The sequence below is a fragment of the Vidua chalybeata genome, chromosome 12 (genome assembly GCF_026979565.1).
Source record: "Vidua chalybeata isolate OUT-0048 chromosome 12, bVidCha1 merged haplotype, whole genome shotgun sequence".
Classification (NCBI taxonomy): domain Eukaryota; kingdom Metazoa; phylum Chordata; class Aves; order Passeriformes; family Viduidae; genus Vidua; species Vidua chalybeata.
The window spans coordinates 14,745,679-14,764,526 of record NC_071541.1 but is presented as its reverse complement, the minus strand read 5'-3'; the positions used below and the strand labels follow the sequence as shown (position 1 = coordinate 14,764,526).

Sequence of the window (18,848 nt, the reverse complement as noted above, 5' to 3'; positions counted from 1 at the left end):
GCTCAGGCCGCGGAGAGGCGGCTCCCCCTCATTGTGTCCGCCATCTTGCGGCTCCGGCGGGGCCGCGCGGGACACCCTGGGAACGGGGGGTGGCGAGGGGGGCGTGCGCACGGGCTGCTGGGACGGGGGAGGGCGGGGTGGCCGGCGGCCATATTGAGTGTGGCAGGAAGAGCAGCGCGGCCTGCGCGCTCCGGCCCGCCGTGATTGTCAGCATCTATCGCCGTCCCCGCCGCTCCCGGGGCCTGAGGTGGGAAGGGGCGGCGCAGGGCAAGGCCGGGCGGCTGTGGCGGGGCTGGGCTGGGCTCAATTATCAGTTCTTTACCCACCCGCCCGTCCGTCCGTGCCTATTGAGGCGTAGGGGGCCGGGTTGAGGGCATGACGTCATCCCGTCGACGGGCAATGGCTTCGCGCCGGCGGGAACGCGTCACTTCCGGTGCCGGGCTCGCCGTGCTGCAGGCCGTGAGGGGCCGCGGGAAGCGCGGGACAGCCTCACCCTGTGCGGGATAGTCCCCGCACTATGTCGGTTTAAGGAGCTTTTCGCAGTTTCCAGTGGAAGCTAGAGAGAAAAGCGCTGGTCGGCAGCCGGCTGAACACGAGCCCAGGCGTGCCTCTTGCACTGGCCAAGAGGGCCAGTGGCACCTAGCCTGTATCAGCAATAGGGTGGCCAGCAGGTCCAGGGCAGTGATTGTCTCCCTGTCCTGGGCACTGTTCAGGGCACACTTTGAATGCTGCGTCCAGTTCTGGGCCCCTCAGTTCAGGAAGGACATTTGAAATATTGGAGCAGGTCCAAAGGAGGGCAGCAGAGCTGGGGAAGGGTCTGGAGCACAGGTCATGTGAGGAGCAGCTGGGAGAGCTGTGGGTGTTTACCCTGGAGAAAAGGAGGCTCAGGGGTGACCTTACTGCTCTCTACAACTCCCCGAAATGAGGGCTTGGCCAGCTAACCGCTGGCAGGACGAGAGGACACAGCCTCAATCTGTGCCAGGGGAGGTTTAGGTTGGACAGCAGGAAGAATTTCTTCACAGCAAGGGTGCTTAGACGTTGGAATGGGCTGCACGGGGAGATGTGGGGTCACTGTCTCTGGAGGTGTTCAAGGCAAGGCTGGCTGTGGCACTCGGTGCCATATGGGGTCTGGGTGACACGGTGCTGCTGGGTCATAGGTTGGACTCGATGTCTCAGGGTTCTTCTGCAACACAGTTGATTTTGTGCTGTGCCGGCGTCTCGGGAGAGCCTGGCAGGAACATCCCCAGGGCAGCCCAGCGTGACCAGGGAGCATCAGTCAGCTCCCCCTCCTTTGAAATACACTGAGATCACTTTCTCACCCTTCCCCTCCTACTTTCAGTCCAGCTATTGCACATTTTTATTTCCCAGTAATCTTTATTCCTCTAAAAACTTGTTGGCAATACTACAGCAACACCACAGCTGTAGCACCATGCTCCTACACCACACAGGCTCTCAGGTAAAGGTGAGCAGCACACACTTAAACCTTTGAGAAACACACCGTGGCTTTTGAGGGTGCTGCTCCAGGACACACACCTTTGAACTGCTTTTGTCTATCACGAATCCTGATGACAGGCTCTGTGTGCATGTTTTTGTGTATTTCTTACCTTAAAAAGCTGCTCTTGGAGTATAACAGTAGCTGTGAGAATCTCACCCCACGACGTTTTCTGCTATTTTAAATTTAGAAACCAGCAGATCTTGTCACTTCAGTCCCCCAGAAACGCACAATCAAAAGAAAAAAAATAAACCATAGGTGCCTTCCTGAATGTTAATTGCATTTCCTTTCAAGGTGTCCGGAATAGAATTTGCTTTTGGATCCTGTTGCCCTCCTGTGGTCAAACCTCAGCAAGTCCAAGGACTGTTAAAGCTCTGCACGTCCTTCAAACAGGCTGAATTATTTTGTGTGCATGTCTGATTTAGTTAAATATTTCTTTTCTGAGTCCTTGCCCTTGCTGTTTGCTTGCTGGAGCTCCCTGTTACATGTTTAGAGAGCTCACCCCACTCGTCCTTTCAGGCTGCGGCGGGATTGGCTCCTCAGGATGATTTACCTTTTTTACTTTGAAACAAAGACTTTCACATGGGAGTCCAGGGATACAAAACACGCCCTCATTCCTCCTGAGGGTCTCGGGGTCAGCTGCCCCTTTTTTAGGCCAGTTCAAAACCCACAACTGATTTTCGTGTGATAAAAGTTTTAGAAAAGCTGGGAATGTCATGCCTCCTGCACACTCTAAATTGCAGGATCAAAGCCTGGATTATCTCCTGCGGGCCCTGGAGGTGACTCACCAATAACATCATAAGACAATTTACTTCAAAACACCTACAATACTTAGCTAAGTTTTAGAGTTGTATAACACCGTGGGTTGTTGATTTGATATTTTGTCACTTCCTTTTTATTCTTCTGCCTTTCTTCCTAATCGTTGGAACTTAGTTTGTCAGTTTATACCAAGCTGGAATTTAGCTGGCAGGATAATTGGATCTCCTAGAAAAATGTCATATTAAGTAGGAATTATGGATAATGCCCCTGCACAATTAGTTAATGGAAAAAACGTTTAATTGCTGCTTGAGTAATATCGATCAAATGCAGTTATTCTACCTATGCATTTCTGTATTAGATACCACTGGAACCTGCACAATACAGGGACTTGTGCTTGCTCAGCAGCAAAAATCCACAGTTCTCCCTACAGAGTGCCCTGAGGTTTCTGTGGGCCCTGACCTTGAGTTTATCACAGTTCCTCTGGAAGGTGCCTCCATCAGCGGTTCCCCCAAATTAAGCGCTCTGTGCTACGCTCCGGGTCACTAATGAAGCCGTGGGGCAACACAAACACCAGCAGAGTCCCTGTTGATCACCAGATGTCAGCTGGACCCCGAGCCACTGCCTTCTGCCCTCTGAGCCCAGTGGTCAGGCTGGTTTCCAGCAGGGCTGGCTGTGATTGCCCAGCCCACCCTCCAGCGTGCTCACAGCAATGATGTCAAAAACCTCAGCAAAGTCCAGGCAGTTCACATCTGCTGCTTTCCACATTCCCCACAGCCTCTTGTCTCAGCCCAGAGGGCAGCTGTAATTGTCATCCTGTGACTGATTAAGATTCCTGGCTCTTTCTCCTCTTATGTTATTTCCAGCTGAGGAGCTCATAATTTTCTGCTATTAATCCCAAAGACCATGACCTTGTATTTCGCAGCACTGAATTTCAACCCCCTTCTACTATTCCAGTCCTCGAGGCTCGCAGCTTTTCATCTTCTATAGAATACTGTGATCCTTCCCTGGATTTTAAATTACTCTCATCTTTGATGGCAAGTTGACTCAGAATAGGGAGCTTGAGAAATTACAGCATGAAAGGAAGTAGACTTGGCATGGGCTTGGCTTCAGGGTAGTAGTGTTCTGTGTCGAGCTACAGAAGAATTTTTAGTGAATTTTTTTTTCTTCCTTGCAATCCCCAGAGCATGGGAAAATCATTTCCAAAAGGTATATAGGGAGTGAAGGGAGTGTGACCTAGAAAAACTAGTAAGATGCATATGTCAAATCCAGTTAATTTTTTTTTGCTAATGATACTGATCTATATATATAAAATGCTGAATAGAACACTTATCTTCCCTGTGTTTGGCCTTAAGCCACATTCTCCATCAAAGGCAAAGAGACCCTGTTGACACTTTCCTGGTGAGTAAATCAGTCATGAGAGCAACATATTTCTTTTTCAAGCAACGTATAGAAAGCCATGTACTGGAAACTAGGACTCCTGGGTTTCCCAGAGCTCAGCATATTCTTAAAACAAAGGTATCCAGGCTCCATCCTACTTTCTCCCTTGCCTGCCTGGCAAACCCTCTGGTCTCATCATATTGCTGCTGACCACCCTCATACTTTTCCCCACTTTTGGATGCAGGAGCATTGCAGTGAGGGGGGCAAAGGGTCCCTCACCCTGTCCCTGCACACCCACTCATGCACTGGACCCTTCATAGCTGCCCATCCCTGCTGCAGATATTTTCTCTTTTGCCAAATGTGAATAAGGCAGTGCAGTAATTTTATGCAAATCCATGTGCAGATTAAAAAATTAATCAAATTCTGAAATTTTCATTTAAAGAGATTAGTCTTGAAAAATCCCCCATCTAATCCTCCCAGAATAGTCACTTGGAACAAGCCTTCAGTGCGTTGTTTCCCTCCTGGGTTTAGTGCATCTCCTGGAAAATTTTCTTGTAATGCTTTTGGGACCATGTGGAGCAGCAAACTTGGGTTTGAGCAGGGCTCACCAGGCAAATTAAAGTTGATATATCAAATGATAGAGGAGATGTGTCAGTAAGTGGGAACGGGGGAGTTTAAGGCAGTAAAATCTCCACTTTGTTGTACTTCATAGGTAAATTCCCCTGGTGATGCAGGAGAAATGGAAGCAGGGAGCCTTGGTGAGTCTGTCAGTAATTTACATGCCAAGAGGCCAGAAAAAAGTCACGCAGCAAGAAAAACGAGGAGCAAGAGACACTGCTAAAACTTGCTGTGTCTGGGAGTTTACTACTGTAATCTGTCTCTTAGAGCTTGAGCTCAAAATTATCCTCCAGCAACTGGGGTTTGATCCAGTGCTATCTCAAATATTTTCCTAGCCCCTCAGGGATTTTGAAGTTGACCCTGTATAAGGTGGGCCAGCCACCAGTCCTGGAGGAAATCCAGAGGCATCCTGGCAGCATTGAAGCTAAAGTAACTTAGGTCCCTGAAGTTCTCAGTTAAATCATGCATTCTAGCACAGCATCCTCTGATCTCACAGCACCTGAAATGCTCAGGATGTATGTGTGGTTGGATTGGCCTGCAATAAGCTCAATTGCCTCAACTTCAAAAAAACCACAAGCCAAGATGCAAATCCTTGAACAAACCTCCAACCACAGCACCTGGAACAGCTCAGCTCTTCCCAGTGATAGCAGACTGGCCCCTAGAAAGGAGTATTTTTCTAGCTTTCAAGTACCTGCCATGGAGTGAGGTGCTGGCTCATTTTTCTCACTGCATGGGCATGGCCAGCTCATTTGTTCACTGTTTTCTTCCCCAGTGTGCCTCCAAGTTTATGGCTCAGACTCTGCCCTGCAATGTCCATGCTTTTGGTCTCTTGCCACCATCCAATTTACTTGGCAGCTTTACCACATTTCTGCCCCTATTGCTGGATTGTTTCTGTCTCCCTCTGACTTTGGCTCCTTGCCTGCAGAATTGCTTTAATTAAAAAGTTAATGAAAGGTAATGCAAACGAGCGTTTTGCCTGTATTTTATCACAGTCCAGTTCCTTCCCCTCCCTCTTTCCCAGAGAAGGTGAAAATGACAAGCTGTGATTTTGCTGCTTTTTGGGGTGAGAGCTAACAGTGGAAATTTCTACAGGCTTAGGAGGAGCCCTCTGAAGAAAGGGCTTATAATGGTGTGTGTAGATTATTATAAGTGCATAGATTATTCATGAATGAAAACTGAGGAAGTTTTCATTTAAAGGGGATTAATCTAAACCCCTTACAATCCTCCAGCTCTCTTTGGAACGGGCAATTCTTAGCATCATTTTCATCCTAAGCTTAGTATGAACTTACAGGAAACTTTTCAAAAGTCTATATCCCAACTCCAAATTATCCCAACCAGGGACAAAGGGAAGGTGTGAAACCTGAACCTTACTCTCTAGCTTGTCACCTTATATCCATATAGAAGAGGGCTCATTCATCCTTAAGTGATTTTCCCGAGAAACTGGGAAACTAAGATTAGTGCATGAAGTAATATGAGTCACATCATCAGCCCCTTCTCCCAGCCCAGATTCCTCACAGCCAGCAGTGGGAAGAGGAAAACGCAGGGATGTGAGGGTGTAATTTCCCCTCGTGCAATATGTAGCAGTTAACAGGCAATTACACCACTTCTAAACCCACCATCTGGGGAGGGAGCCTGAGAGCTGCCATTTGGGTTATTTTTCTTTCCACAACTGCCTGTGTTTTGGGGTGATATTCAGTTCTCTTGATCTTGTTTTTAAAGCCTTAGTAAAATGAGTAGGAGTTTTATTTTTTGTTAATGTCTACAGTGGATTTCATAGCACTGATTTATAGCTGTTCCCTGATGACATTTAGTACCCAGTGCCTGAGACTGTATAAATAAATTACATAAAAAGGGATTTGTGGTATCATTAGCAGCACCCCCATTCCAAGGGGAGTCTCCAGTGAGCCTGTGTGTCTAATCAGAGCTGACAAGGAGCAGAGTCGCACACTGAGACATCCAAAGCAAATGGATCTGTGCCAAATTCAGCTCTCTGTTGCACTGGTATAAAGTTGGATAACCTCTGACTGCAAGGGGGTTTTGCACTGTATTTACTTTGCCTTTACACCTGTGCTCTGAGATTGGTGTCACGCAGTGGACCCCAAAACCCTCAGATGCAATAGAAGGTGCTTGCTGACTTCCACAGACTCTGGATCAGGCCTTGATGGTTAAAATACAATCTGAGTTCAGAGTGCAGAAAACAGATTACATGCCTGCTATTGTACTGAAATGCTTTCCAGAGTAAGCATTAGCAGTATGTACACAAGTGCCAGATGAATTAAGCTGGCATTTCGTTTTCCCACCTCCAGTAGGAGAGGATTGCCTTTAAAGAACTCATGCCTGCTGTGTCACGTCTGGCGCTGGAACTGAATGGGGCTGCCAGGAGGGCACGTGTGACAGGAGCCACGGTTGCAGGTCTGGTTGTGCTCAATTCCCCGGGCTTCAAGGTCAGCGGCACACAGAAACATCAAGGCAGAGACAAAGCCTTTTAAAAACTTTGGGGCTTTATTTTCTTAAACTGCCCTGGCTCCCTTAAAGCTTCTCTTCTCCGGCCGTTCCTGCAAACCTTGTATTGCAGCTCAGACGAGGTGACCTGGGGTGTGATGCACCTCTGCTTTGTAGCACCTTCCTCTGATTGCACTGTGCCCAGGGCCAGGTGAATCAGAGACCTGCTGGGAGCAGAGATGCTTATCTCAGTTCCTGAGAGGTGCACAGCTGACTTCACTTCGGTCAGCACAGTTACTCTGGCCCTCATTGAAGTGGGGTCAGCGGTTTCAACTGCTGGCAGCATCAGCCTGCCATGAAGTTTAAGAGTCTAGTAACAAAGTGGTCAGGGCACCCTGTCTTTTGTTCTCCTGTCTCCTTGTGGTTGAAAAGCCAGTCCTTCTGACCAGCTCCTAAAGGGAGTACACATAAAGAGTTAATCTGCCTTGGCTTTAAAATCTTTTCTCCTTTACTGTTAGCCTTGTTCTTAAGGGTCTTTTCCCACTTCAGTGATTCTTGGGGTTCTTTCTCTGACAAACTTTTGATTCTCTGTATAGCCTTAGCTGCAAGTCCCTTGTCCCAAGATTTCAGTGTGTGCCCAAATTTCAATGTCTGAGAAGATGTGTAGAGGTTTTTTGTGTAGATCTTTTGGGTCCCTGCAGCAAAATAAGGCATATTTAGGCCCAGAGGAGCTGTTGAAAAGCTTGTCCAGCTTAATGATTAACACCTTGCAATGCTAGGGAGTGTCAGAACAAAGAGACCTCTGGACTCCTGAGCTCTCCTAAAAGAAGCCCTTGCACAAAACACATCCACTTACTTGAGAGAGGATTAACTCTCAGGGAATTTCAATGGGTCTGTGATCAAGTGTGTTGCCCTGGCTGCTTCAGCCTCCTGGCACCCTGCCTTAAATGCCATGAGCAGGAGAGATGCAGATCACAAGGATCTTTGATCCTCAGAAACCAGCAGTGAACTTGCTGCCAGTTAACAGAAGGAAGGAGAAATGCTGGGAGGGAATAGATGTGTGTATGCTGGCAGGGGCCACCTTTCCTCTGTCAAGACAAGTATCTGCCCTTGAGCAGCTGAGATCTTTCAGTCCATGCACAGATCTGTTCCAGATAATGCTAATGCTCAGTGGAGAGCAGCTCAAATGGGCTTTCACAGACAGCTGGCAACTTTGCCTGGATATGAAGTCTTATTTGGGGTCTAAATGTGATTTTAATGGATAATGAGGAGAAAAAGAGAAAGGTAAATTAAGCCTTGTGTTAATTTGCTGTTTGGTGAGGAAACCTCATTACTGGTCTCTCTGTGGCCACCAGCAGCAAGGGATGAGGCAGCCAGCAAGGCTGTTGTTTCTCCTCAGTCCGTGTCTGGTGCTGCAGGGACACATGGGGCAATGCACAGCCAGAGGATGAGATCAGCATTTGGCTAGCATGGGGAAGGGAGTTAATGTAGTGAAAAGCTGTTCCACCCAGATGCCCTGCTCTCTCCAGGAGAGAGAGCAGCTCCCACAGTTTGGAAAGGTGTCAAACACTAAGCAAATAAAAATGATGGCTTGCCAGTGGCAAATCTACAGTGATGGAGAAGCTGGCTGGCACAGCTCACCTTCCCTGCAGGAGGTGATGAGATTGCAGGGGAATCACAAGCTGACAGGTAGTTTGAATGTGACACTGTCCTTCCCTTCCTCCTGCCTGGGGAAAAGTTAGAAAATGCTGCTTGTATGGCACCTTAATCTAGGGGAAACAGGAGCTAGAGTTCCACGGTTCATGTTTTGACCTCTGTTCTTTCTGTGACAGCCCTGTCTCTTCTACTAGCAAAAATGTTCACTTTCCTTTGCAGGTTGGAGGCTGCTGGCTGTTTCAGCCCTTGAGGCCTTGCCAGTGCTGGCAGAGAGGGCAGAAGCCCACCCGACAAAGGAGAGTGGCTCAGCCCTGGCAGCCTGTGCACCATGTCCCTCCGCGAGCACGCACTGTCCCTGTTCCGTGGCGCTCTGGGCACCGTCCGCCCAGCTCCCATGCTGAAAAGCGCTCTGAAGCTTCAGGGAGATGGGTGCCCTCAGCTGCTGGTGAGGGGCCAGGCCTTTCCAGTGAAGAGGGACCTGTACCTGGTGGGTTTCGGAAAAGCTGTGCTGGGGATGGCCGCAGCAGCAGAAGAGATCCTGGGAGACCACCTCACTCGGGGGATTATCAATGTGCCGCTGGGGATCCAGGAAAGCCTGCAGCGAGCGGGAATGCAGTAAGGACTGTTTCTGGACAATTCTGGGGAGCAGAAAGGAGGGGTGTAGGCTGCCAGATTTTCCCTTTGTGGGATGTTGCTGGGAACACCTTAAGTCCTTTTGAGCTGCCCTTGCTCTGTTGCCCACCCCATCCACCCCAGCACTCTTATCTTCAACCACCATCACATCCCAGTGACACCAGTGATGCAGCCCACCTCTCGTGCTGGATGTGCTGCCTCTCTGGCTGTGGGGAAGAGACACTCAGCAAAGGCCGTGTGCCTGTCCTGGTCACTCACTGTACACCACTGGTACACCAGGCACCTGCAGGTGACAGCCTGGCTGCCTGTGTGGGTGCACAGATCCATGGTGTAATTGCCTCTCTTACCTCACCAGGGAGATGCTGCTAAAGCCACACAGCAAAATCCAGGTCATTGAAGGCGCCAAGAACAACCTCCCAGATGCAGAGGCTCTGAAGGGAGCAGTTGCCATCCAGGAGCTGGCTGAGGGTCTGACTGCAGATGATGTGCTCCTTGTGCTCATCTCAGGTAGTGTGGGGATCCCAGGGAATGGGATCTGCTGAGGGCCCCCAGCTGCCTGTCCTCCCCTGACCATGCAGCAAGGGAGTGCTGTGCTGTGCCAGCCCCTTCAGCATAGATACTTGCATCTCTGATTTTTCTTGTCCCTTCTGCCATCCTTTCTCCAGGCATGCAGCAAGGGAGAGCACAGGGCTTCCTGCTGCTGCAGTGGACACACTGCCTCCCAGCACTGGAAAGAGGCTGAGCTGCACAGGCTGGCTCCTGCAGTTGTGCCACCACAGTGAAGTGGAACCTCTGGGCACAACCTGGCAGCTGTTCTCACCTCTTGGCAAGGATACACTTTCTTCCTGCCCCTCCTTACATCTGGGGATGCAGACTTGGAGAAGCAAGCACACAGTAGACTTGCATGCTCTGCATTTGTGCAGGAGTGTGAGTCTGAAAGCCGAGATCTGGGACTGACCTTTCCCAGGGCTTGTCTGCTTCCCAGCTAGTGGAAATTAAGCCTCCAGGTACCACACAGTAAGCTGCATGCCTTGCAGGGGCAGCCCTGCACACTCCCAGGGCCTGGCTGGTGGCCCCCAGGCTGTCCCCAGATCCAGGGCTGTGTAAGAAGATTTACAGAGGGGTGCAGTGACATCACCTCATCCTGAGCTCAGTGGATGTCACAGGGCAAAAGCATGCAGGGGCTTGGAGCAGCTCTGCAGAAAGGCCTTGGTCTCCTCTGCTCAGTGTTTATTCCTCTGTGGATGCTGAAGCCTGCTCCAGTATGGAGAGAGCAGTGCCATTAGGCAAACACCCAAGTGACTGGAAGCTAGCTGTGCTTTCTGGGGATTCCCCTGGGCTTCCTCCTGTCTTTTGGCTACAGGGATCTCCAAGAGGCTCCTCAGCCCTTCAGGGAGCCTGTACAGGATCTCCCCGTGGCTGTGACTCCCTATGCATGTGCACTCCCACACAGCAGCCGGTCCCCAACTGCTCCTGCCTCTCAGCTAGATCCCTGGCTATTGACTGAAACACAGGCATTTGCATTTGTTTTTCTTGCTCATCATGTTTTATTGATGCTGATTTGTCTCAAACCTCTGAGCAGGCTTTGCATTTTGACAGTAGCATTCAGCTGTACTTCTGTGCACATTCACTCTGTGCACAGACCTTGCTCTTTTCTCCTCTGTATTTTCCATCCATTCCACTTTTCCATTGGAACCTTGCCTTCTTTTCCACATTTCCAATGCCTGCTTGTATCAGACAGAATTCCCATCAGTGAAGCTATCACCCTGGACTCGGAGTGTGCTTTGTCCTTTGCATTACTATGCCCCCTTTTCTTTCCTCCCAGGCCTAGATGAGTGCAGTTCAGCAGTTTCCAATCTCACTGCATCCCTAGCCAGTGTTTTACACACTGTCCTGAATAAATGGAGCCACCAAAACAGGCAGTGTCCCCATGTGCACAGCACTGGCTGCTGTGTGAGCCGTGGAGGCCGTGCTCCCTGCTCAGCCACCCAGGTAACCCTTGAATATCAGTGTGAGGACCCAGCTGTAGCCCCGTGCAGAGGTGAGGGTAATTGCTGTCTCTCTTCTGTCACCCCCACCACACTGCAGGCTTATGGTGCCCCCATCCAGCCAGGCTCACACTATCGGGGTGAAGTGTAGCTAACTGCAGAGAGTGCAGGACAGAAGTGATTAAAACCCATTGTTGAAGATGACTGAATTCTCCAGAGATGTTAGCTTAGGTCCCCAATCACCTCTGCCTTCCTTCCAGACACTGGTGAGGGAAGAGAAAACGCTAAAGCCTTGCTCTCCTTTGTCCTCCTTTTCCTGCTATCCTGATGTCCTTGCCATCTCTTCTGCATCCTAGGAGGTGGATCAGCCCTACTGCCTGCTCCCATCCCTCCCATCCTCCTCAAGGAGAAGGAGGAACTCACAAAGATGTTGGCTTCCCAAGGAGCTGCCATACAGGAGCTGAACATTGTCCGGAAGACTCTGTCTGTGCTGAAGGGTGGAGGGCTGGCCCAGCTGGCACATCCTGCACGGGTAACCAAGGGAAAGCCCCTGTTTGCCCAGAGATCACCCATCTGCCCTCAAAACAGAGGTTTAATCAACTTGCCAGGTTTTTGTCCATACTGAGTGAACAACTTTGCACACTGTTTTGGGGCTCTCCGGCTGAGATTTCACTTTGGACTGAAACTCTCAGGGAGACAGAGCTGGGAGAGTGGGAATTCAGACTTGGGAAACATCAGCCATCCCATCATGCCACTCTGCAGACCCAAGCCCACATCCAGCAGGCACTTCCAAGTGTTGGTGCTTCAGCACAGTGCTTTCAAGGCTGGCTTTGACCCTTGGCTCTCCTGGGGGCTGTTCTCAGCGTGTGCCATTGCTGAACCCACACTAGGTTGGGCCTGACAAGTGCAGTGTCACAGATTACATCTTCCAACATGATAGTCCAGCTTCAAAGGGGACTGTAAATCTGTGGGTTTGAGAAGGGCAAGGTGACACTCACAGGTCTATAAAATAAAAATGGGCGAAGACCTACCCTGTTTCCGTCTGCTTTGATGTGGGGATGGCACTCAGAGCAGTGCTTATGCCAGGGCTCTTTTGTGGTCACCTGTCTTTGCCTCCTGCAATAATCTGTGGGCATTTCTTTCCATAGGTGGTGAGTCTCATCCTGTCTGATGTGATAGGTGACCCCCTGGACATCATAGCGAGTGGGCCCACTGCTGCCAGCTCCCACAGTGTCCAAGACTGCCTTCACATACTCAGCAAATACAACCTGCTACACAACCTGCCCAAGTCAGTGGAAATGGTCCTCTCCAGCTCTCCCACCAAACCCACTGCTCCAGAAAACTACTCCCATGTTTCCAACATCATCCTTGGGTCCAACACATTGGCTTTGGAAGAGGCCAGACGCCAGGCTGAGGGCCTGGGCTATGCAGCTCTGGTCCTGAGTGCAGCAGTCCATGGGGAAGTCAGCCGTGTTGCCACACTGTACTGCCAGCTGATCCAGCTCATCTGCCTGGGCTTCACCAGCCTCGGAGCAGGGCCCCTGGGTGACGAGCTGAGAGGGAATCTCCTGCAGCTGGCAGCAGAGCTACAGATCCCAGGTTTACACCTGGATGATTTTTTACAGGCCCTGCGAGGATTAGGGCCCAACAGACCAGTCTGCATCCTGGCTGGTGGAGAAACCACAGTCCAGCTCCAAGGAACCGGCAAGGGAGGGAGAAACCAGGAGCTGGCTCTGCGTGTGGGGCTGGGGCTGCACAAGGCTCAGGCCACAGGAGCCAGCAGCCCCCAAGGAAGGTGTGAGATCCTCTTCCTCAGTGGGGGAACAGATGGGCAGGATGGGCCAACAGAGGCAGCAGGAGCCTTCTGCAGCCCAGGGCTGGTGGCTGAGGCACTTCAGGAGGGTCTGGATGTGGAGGCCTTTCTCAGGAACAACGACTCCTACACGTTCTTCAGCCAGTTCCAAGGTGGGCATCACCTCCTGGTGACAGGCTTGACAGGCACCAATGTCATGGACATCCAGGCCATTTTAATTAGAGCCATGGAGAGATCATGAGAGCTCCCTCTGCAGATACCCAAATACACTTAATTAGGAGCAGGAGTAAATGAAAGCACCAATGCTGTGGACAAATGCAAACTGCTTAAATTAGGGCTCACTGTTGAAGCTGCTAGTGTCTTTGACAAAAAGAATCCACTAATTAGACACATGAGTGGACATCCACAGCAAAAACAAACACTTGTAATTGGGAGGCTCAGAGGAAGGTAAGAGGTCATATTACAGACAAGAAAACTGGATTTAAAGCTTGTGACTGCTTCAACTACAGTTAATTTAAGAGACGAGGGGAAGTTGAGGCCATGGCAGGGCTACCATGGAGAGCCCTTGCTGCACTGTTGCACTTCCAGTGCCCCCAGAGCTCAAGAGCAGCTCAGCAGTGGTGTTTTAGGGGTCCACTGGAACAAATTACAGTGACTGAAGGATGTAAAAGCAGTAACAGCAAGGCCTGCTCACCTGAAGCACTGAGCTGCTGGGGGGATGGGGACACCCAGCACCCACTCCACATGCCAGCACAGTGCCCTACAGTTCTTCCCACACCAGGGTACTGAGATGACAGAGACCTCAAGCCCAGCAGGATGCACACACAGGAGTGTGGCTAAGAAGCACATTGGCAGAGAGAAGTTCTTGATACTGGCTGGGTGACACAAGCAGTGCACAGTGATAAAGAGGATGACATACCTTCACTGTACAGTGTAAGAATGGGGATGAATGAAGTGCAGTGACAAGCCAGCTGTGTAGAGTCCTCCTCCAGCCCCCTTCCCTCCACAGTAACATCTTCCTGCTGGTCCCTGTTGGGAGAGCCTCTGTGCCAGCAGCAAGTATGCTATGAGCTTTCATGGTGTTGTTTTCCAACTGTCTAGAAAACTGTCGTGCATCCAGCCTGAGCCACTGACCTTTCCTCTGCACTGAGGCAGAAGTTGCTGTCATTCTGATTAACTCTGCTAATTCCACAGAAAAAAAGACAAGGAAACCTTCATGCTCAGCTCTCCTGACCCATGCTGCTGAGCTGATCAAAGGGCAAATCTGCCAGAGCTGTGCTCTGACAGGGAGCGGCTCCCCCCACACGCACGAGGACACAGTGGTTATCACGTTTTTGTCACCTACTGCAGTGCGATATGTGGGAGAGCAGAGATGAGCTTGGTTTCCCAGGACATGGAGCTCACAGTGGGGCTAGATTTCAGGAGGGCTTTGCCTGCAGCAACAGGCACACTGACGGTTTGGCTGGATATTCAAAGGGCTTTAGCTCAGCAGCCAGTATGACCCAGCACGTCCAACTCCTTTTGAATATCCGTCTGTTTGTTACAGAGCCTAAGTGGGAGCTGAGCTCCTTTGAAAATCCAGCTCTAATGTAATAGGACACGCTTGACTCAGACTCTTTCCAGACAGACCGACCTACTCCGTGTGGCTGATCTCATCTCGTGACATAAATACACCGTTGTGCCAACACCCTGTGGAGTCTCACTGAACAGTCAGTTGTTCTGCGCCCCACTTCAAGGTGGATCAGAGGGTGGGGTTTTGAGGAGGATGCAAAACCTCCTATTTTGGTTTTGAAGCCAGTATCTAACACGTAGGGATATCTGCAGGAGCATCATGGGGCCTGGTGTCAATGCCAGGCTGGCAGCTGGACTGTCTGGGCTACAGCCCAGGCTCAGAATAAGGCACAACCCTGGGAATTTCAAAACCCCAGTCTTGCCCGGTGGTTTAAACTCATCCACGCAGCTCATTTGTCCTCAGAGTCTGAAGGTCTTTTGTAACATGCCTGAACTTGCTCACAGTGGCAAACAGCTCTGAGATCTGCTGGGGAAAATCTGCCAAGCGTTATAGAGCTCGCTGTGCCCCTGTATTGTCAGGGGGTGGTTGTGCAGAAGCTGCTTTGTGCCGTGTGTTTTTCTCCAGAGGTCGCTGGCAGGTCGCCTGCTCCATGCCCAGCAGGGCAGCTCCACGGGGCACTAACACGGGCAGCGATACAGCCACAAGTATGGGCTGCAGCCAGGACAACTGGGTAAAGCTGGCTCTAAAGCTGGCTCCACGGCGTGCTGAGTGCTCCCTGGGCCATTCTGCTCCAGCGGAATGCAGAGTGACTCCAGTTTTGGGCTGGGCTGCCTGGCAGAAGGGTCACTTCAGCAGCGGTCCTGTGTGCCAGCCTGTGCACACTGCCACAGGGCCACCACAACCCCCTGCCCACAGCTCTGCCACATTGCTGAGCACCATCCTGGACTTCGAGCTGCTGCTTGTGCTGCCGCCCAGTCAATTCCAGAGGACCTTGGGCTAGTGCTGGCTGGCTTCTCCTGGGAAATGCCTATTCCAGGTAGCCCGAGCAGTGTCCTTGCTTCCTGAATGGTGGCTTTTCATAACGATTAAAAAGGGTGTGTTGGGGAGGAGAGAAGTCTAATAAAAGGTTTGTTGAAAGGATGGAGCTGTTTGAAGTGCATTTCCCATCTACCTTTGCTTGGCTCCCATATATGGATTTTTGTTCTTGTCCTTTCTTTCTTAATGAGGAGATAAAAGGCCAGGGGAGGTTCAGCAAGAGCACCCAGGCTACAGAAATACTTCTCTGATGCTTCTACCTGGATAAGTCAAAGCTCCATTTCCAAGGGGTTGCTTTGGTGGACCTTGTGCAACTTCTACCAAGGGACAAAAGGAGCATTGGAGTGTGCTCAGCCCTCACAGACAAAGCATCATCTTATTCCTCTAGACAATGCTCAGCAGGGAATTGTCTGCTATCGCTCCAGCCCAAGGCCAGTTCCCTCTGACCTGCAGTCCCTTCATAAAGGTCAAAAGGCCCCATGCATGAGCCAACATACCTTTGGGCCACACTGGCGAGGTGTAGCAGGATTTGTGAGATTATACAAATCTTAAGACACGAGAACATCGCTTACCTGCCTGGTAATGATTTGCCTCTGGGCTGGCAGGGCTTGGCAGGAGCAATGGCTTTCCCATTGTGAACTCAAGTGAGTCACCACAGCTGAGCAGGGCTCTGCAGCTTGTCCAAGCTGTCCTGGATGGGATACTGGCCTCATGGGAATAAAGCTGTGCAAATGAAGACACCAGAGTGTGGATGCAGTCACACTGAGCAGCCCCAGTGTGTGAGCTGTGCTGGGAGCAGCTCCGTGCCCCCCTGGTTCTGGGGTGCCTGTGCCTAAGGAGAAAAGTCAGAGAGAGTGAGGACAGTAAGAGACACTGGGGCTTGATACAGTCCCTTCCCTTTTTATCAGAAAAGCAGAACTTTCTACACCAGCCAGCCTTCAGCAAGGAGTCAGGTGGGTGAAGATGGCCAGCAGCTCCCCAGCCATATCCCTACACATGGGCAGGGGACACTGGGACAGTGGGTGGGAAAAACGTACTCAGATGCTGTGTGGGGAGCAGGTGAATGAAGTCTGGGTATGTTCAGGGTTGATTTGCTCTCCTAAGTCGGCAGCTCGTAGCCAAACAGTGCTAACGGCTGGGAGAAGTAACAGCGTTATTAACAGCACGAGCTTCTGGCAGTAAATTAAAAATCTTGGCTGCCGCCCTTGGCTCTGCTCTTGCCTCTTAGAAGACATTAATATCACAGCTCCCCAGCATTCCCATTATCACTTCATTAAGGATCCAATAATGATAAATGTGGATGGTTTTATTTTGCACAGAGCCTGATTAATGGCCAATAATTCACTAGGTGTTAATGGGGCCCTTCCTTTATGGAGGCATTGGAAGGGGCTGCCTTTCATCTCCTCCACAAGCCACAATTTTCACCATTTTCGCTAATGTGACAGATATAACACAAACCTTGAAAGAGTGGCTGCGGCCTCTTGAGAAACCTTGAAGAGCATCGTGCCTGGGGCAGCCCTTGCTGTCGTGGCCATTCCTCAGCATCTTTTTCCTCCTCTTCCTCCCCTGTGCTGCTGGCAGTGCCTGCACATAGATGCTGCATATCCCAGGACAGTCAGGGACAAAACCAAAGCAGCAGATTCCCCAGGGATGAGCCCACCAGTGCAGTCACGGGGGCTATCCACAGCAGAACCAGGCCCACCCTTGCAAGGGGGTACAATGCAAGAAGTGGGCTTGTGCTGGCCTCACCCCAAAGCAGCTTGGCACCCCTCACCTGCATCCCAAGAGGGCTAGGGAGCCTGGGGTGCAGGACGGAGTCCAGGCTGAGGCCCGCAATCCTCCTCCAGCACCCTGGGGGACAGCTCTGGTGGCTCCTCCGAGGCCGGCTCCCGTGGCACAGGGGCTGCTCTCTGCCGTAGGACCCCGGCGTACTGCACGGCTTCAATCCCTATATGAAGTGGGATGTATAATCACATAGGAATAAAAAGCCATACAAGACGGCAGGCTGTGAGATGCTCCATGCTGGAGGACGACGGGACAGTCCCTCTGCCTGGGCTGCCACAGCCCCCGCTGGGATGGAGCCGGACCCCAGGGAGCCCCCAGGATTCCCACCAGCCCCTGTGTGGGGTCTGTGGGAAGGCACAGGAGCCCTGCATCAAACAGAGAAGAGAAGCGATGTGTCAGCCAGGAGAAAGCTTGGGAGGCCCCAGAGCTGCTGCAGAGGGAGCCCCAGGAGGTGTCAGCACTTGCTCCCAGCTAACGAGGGCCTCCCATCCCAACTTCCTGCTAGGAGCTGTGACAAGACTTGCTCTGTGCTACACCCAGACCTCCTCTGCCCTCACAGTGCCCATCTGGGAGCATCACCCTGCAGGAGCTCCTCCAGCCTGGGATCCCTCTGCTTGTACCACCATTGTCCCCCAAGGCTTTACCAGCCCCACCAAGGCAGTGGGTACCACAACCCTCCAGCACCACCACAAACACCTGGTGAAGGGAGAAGGACCCAGCCTCCTCCCTGTGGAGGTCAGAGCATCCTTCTCCATCTGACCAGGGAGAGGAGGGCCCAGCAGCTGGAGCGAGCAGTTGCAGGGAGCTGTGAGCACCCAGCTGTCACATCCCAAATCCCCTGGCAGCCCATTAGGAGCAGCTCCTGGCTGCCTGCAGGAGCTCTTGACAGGGGGCCAGGCACTAGCGTGAAGAAGTGTGGATCCTCCTCGAAGGAGGTGGATGTGGGTGGAAGGAAAGCAGGGAGCTGTTCCTCCAGTGAACACTCCAGAGCAGCACTGGCACAATCCCATGTTTGGGGGTGGGGGGCAACCAGGGCAGGCTCCCCTGGGAGCCCACCCAAGCAGTGCTGGGGATGAAGCCAAGTGGTGGCCAGCAGAAAGGGCTGTTAAAGGGCTGTTTGTGCCACCTCCTCTCCTCCTGCCTTTCTGCTCACATCCCAGCAGCAATTCTGGCATCGACGGGAGGGGAGAGCTGGAGCAGTGCCAGGGGAAGGAGAGAATGGGTGGTGGGTGCAGGCTTATGCAGTGCAGCCCAGACTGAGGAGGGAAGGGTCTTCTAGCTAAAAAAAAAAAAAAAAAACAAAAACAAAAAAAAACCTCCAAAAAACCAAAACAAAACCAACCAAACAAAAAACCACACCACCCCCACCAAAAAGAAACAAAACGAAACAAACCAACACCCCCCCCAACAAAGTACCGATAGACTCTCTGGTTGCCACACAGCACCAAAAAACTTTTTGCTGGCCCAAGACAGCACAGCCAACCAGGAGCCTCCAGTCGAGCACTATAGTGTTGTCTTAAGCAGCTCCAGAGGAGCTGGGCGACCCCAGAGCCATCACCCCAGGCTCCCCTTAAGCCAGAAGGAGGAATTTCAAGCCTCAGGCTGCCTTTCCATGCCACAGGGTAGCACTGGGAACATAACACTCTTCAAAACACTCCCAGAAGCCTTCCTCCACTAGTGCCCAGGTTTCTCCAGGGGCTGGAGCTGTGCAGAAGGGTGGACTCTGCACATCGTCCC

The 18,848-nt window shown here is 51.4% G+C and overlaps 1 protein-coding gene and 1 long non-coding RNA gene across 3 annotated transcripts; one reads left to right on the top strand and one right to left on the bottom strand.

Annotated features, from left to right (window-relative positions):
* The first annotated feature begins 83 nt into the window (after positions 1-83).
* Positions 84-15,842, top strand: GLYCTK (glycerate kinase). Of its 2 annotated transcripts, none has more exons than XM_053953536.1 (5): positions 84-247; positions 8,564-8,959; positions 9,333-9,484; positions 11,322-11,497; positions 12,114-15,842. In XM_053953536.1, the coding sequence occupies exons 2-5, from the start codon at positions 8,673-8,675 to the stop codon at positions 13,017-13,019; spliced, it is 1,521 nt and encodes a 506-aa protein (XP_053809511.1). In that variant the 5' UTR covers positions 84-247; positions 8,564-8,672; the 3' UTR covers positions 13,020-15,842. The 2 variants fall into 2 exon arrangements, with proteins under 2 accessions (XP_053809511.1, XP_053809512.1); XM_053953537.1 differs by lacking the exon at positions 84-247 and adding an exon at positions 6,591-6,658.
* Positions 12,955-17,014, bottom strand: LOC128793994 (uncharacterized). The gene is made up of 3 exons (XR_008432952.1): positions 16,785-17,014; positions 15,899-16,158; positions 12,955-13,028 (listed from the first exon to the last, which is right to left on the bottom strand). It is a non-coding gene; the product is annotated as an uncharacterized LOC128793994 (long non-coding RNA).
* Between the last annotated feature and the right edge of the window lie 1,834 nt (positions 17,015-18,848).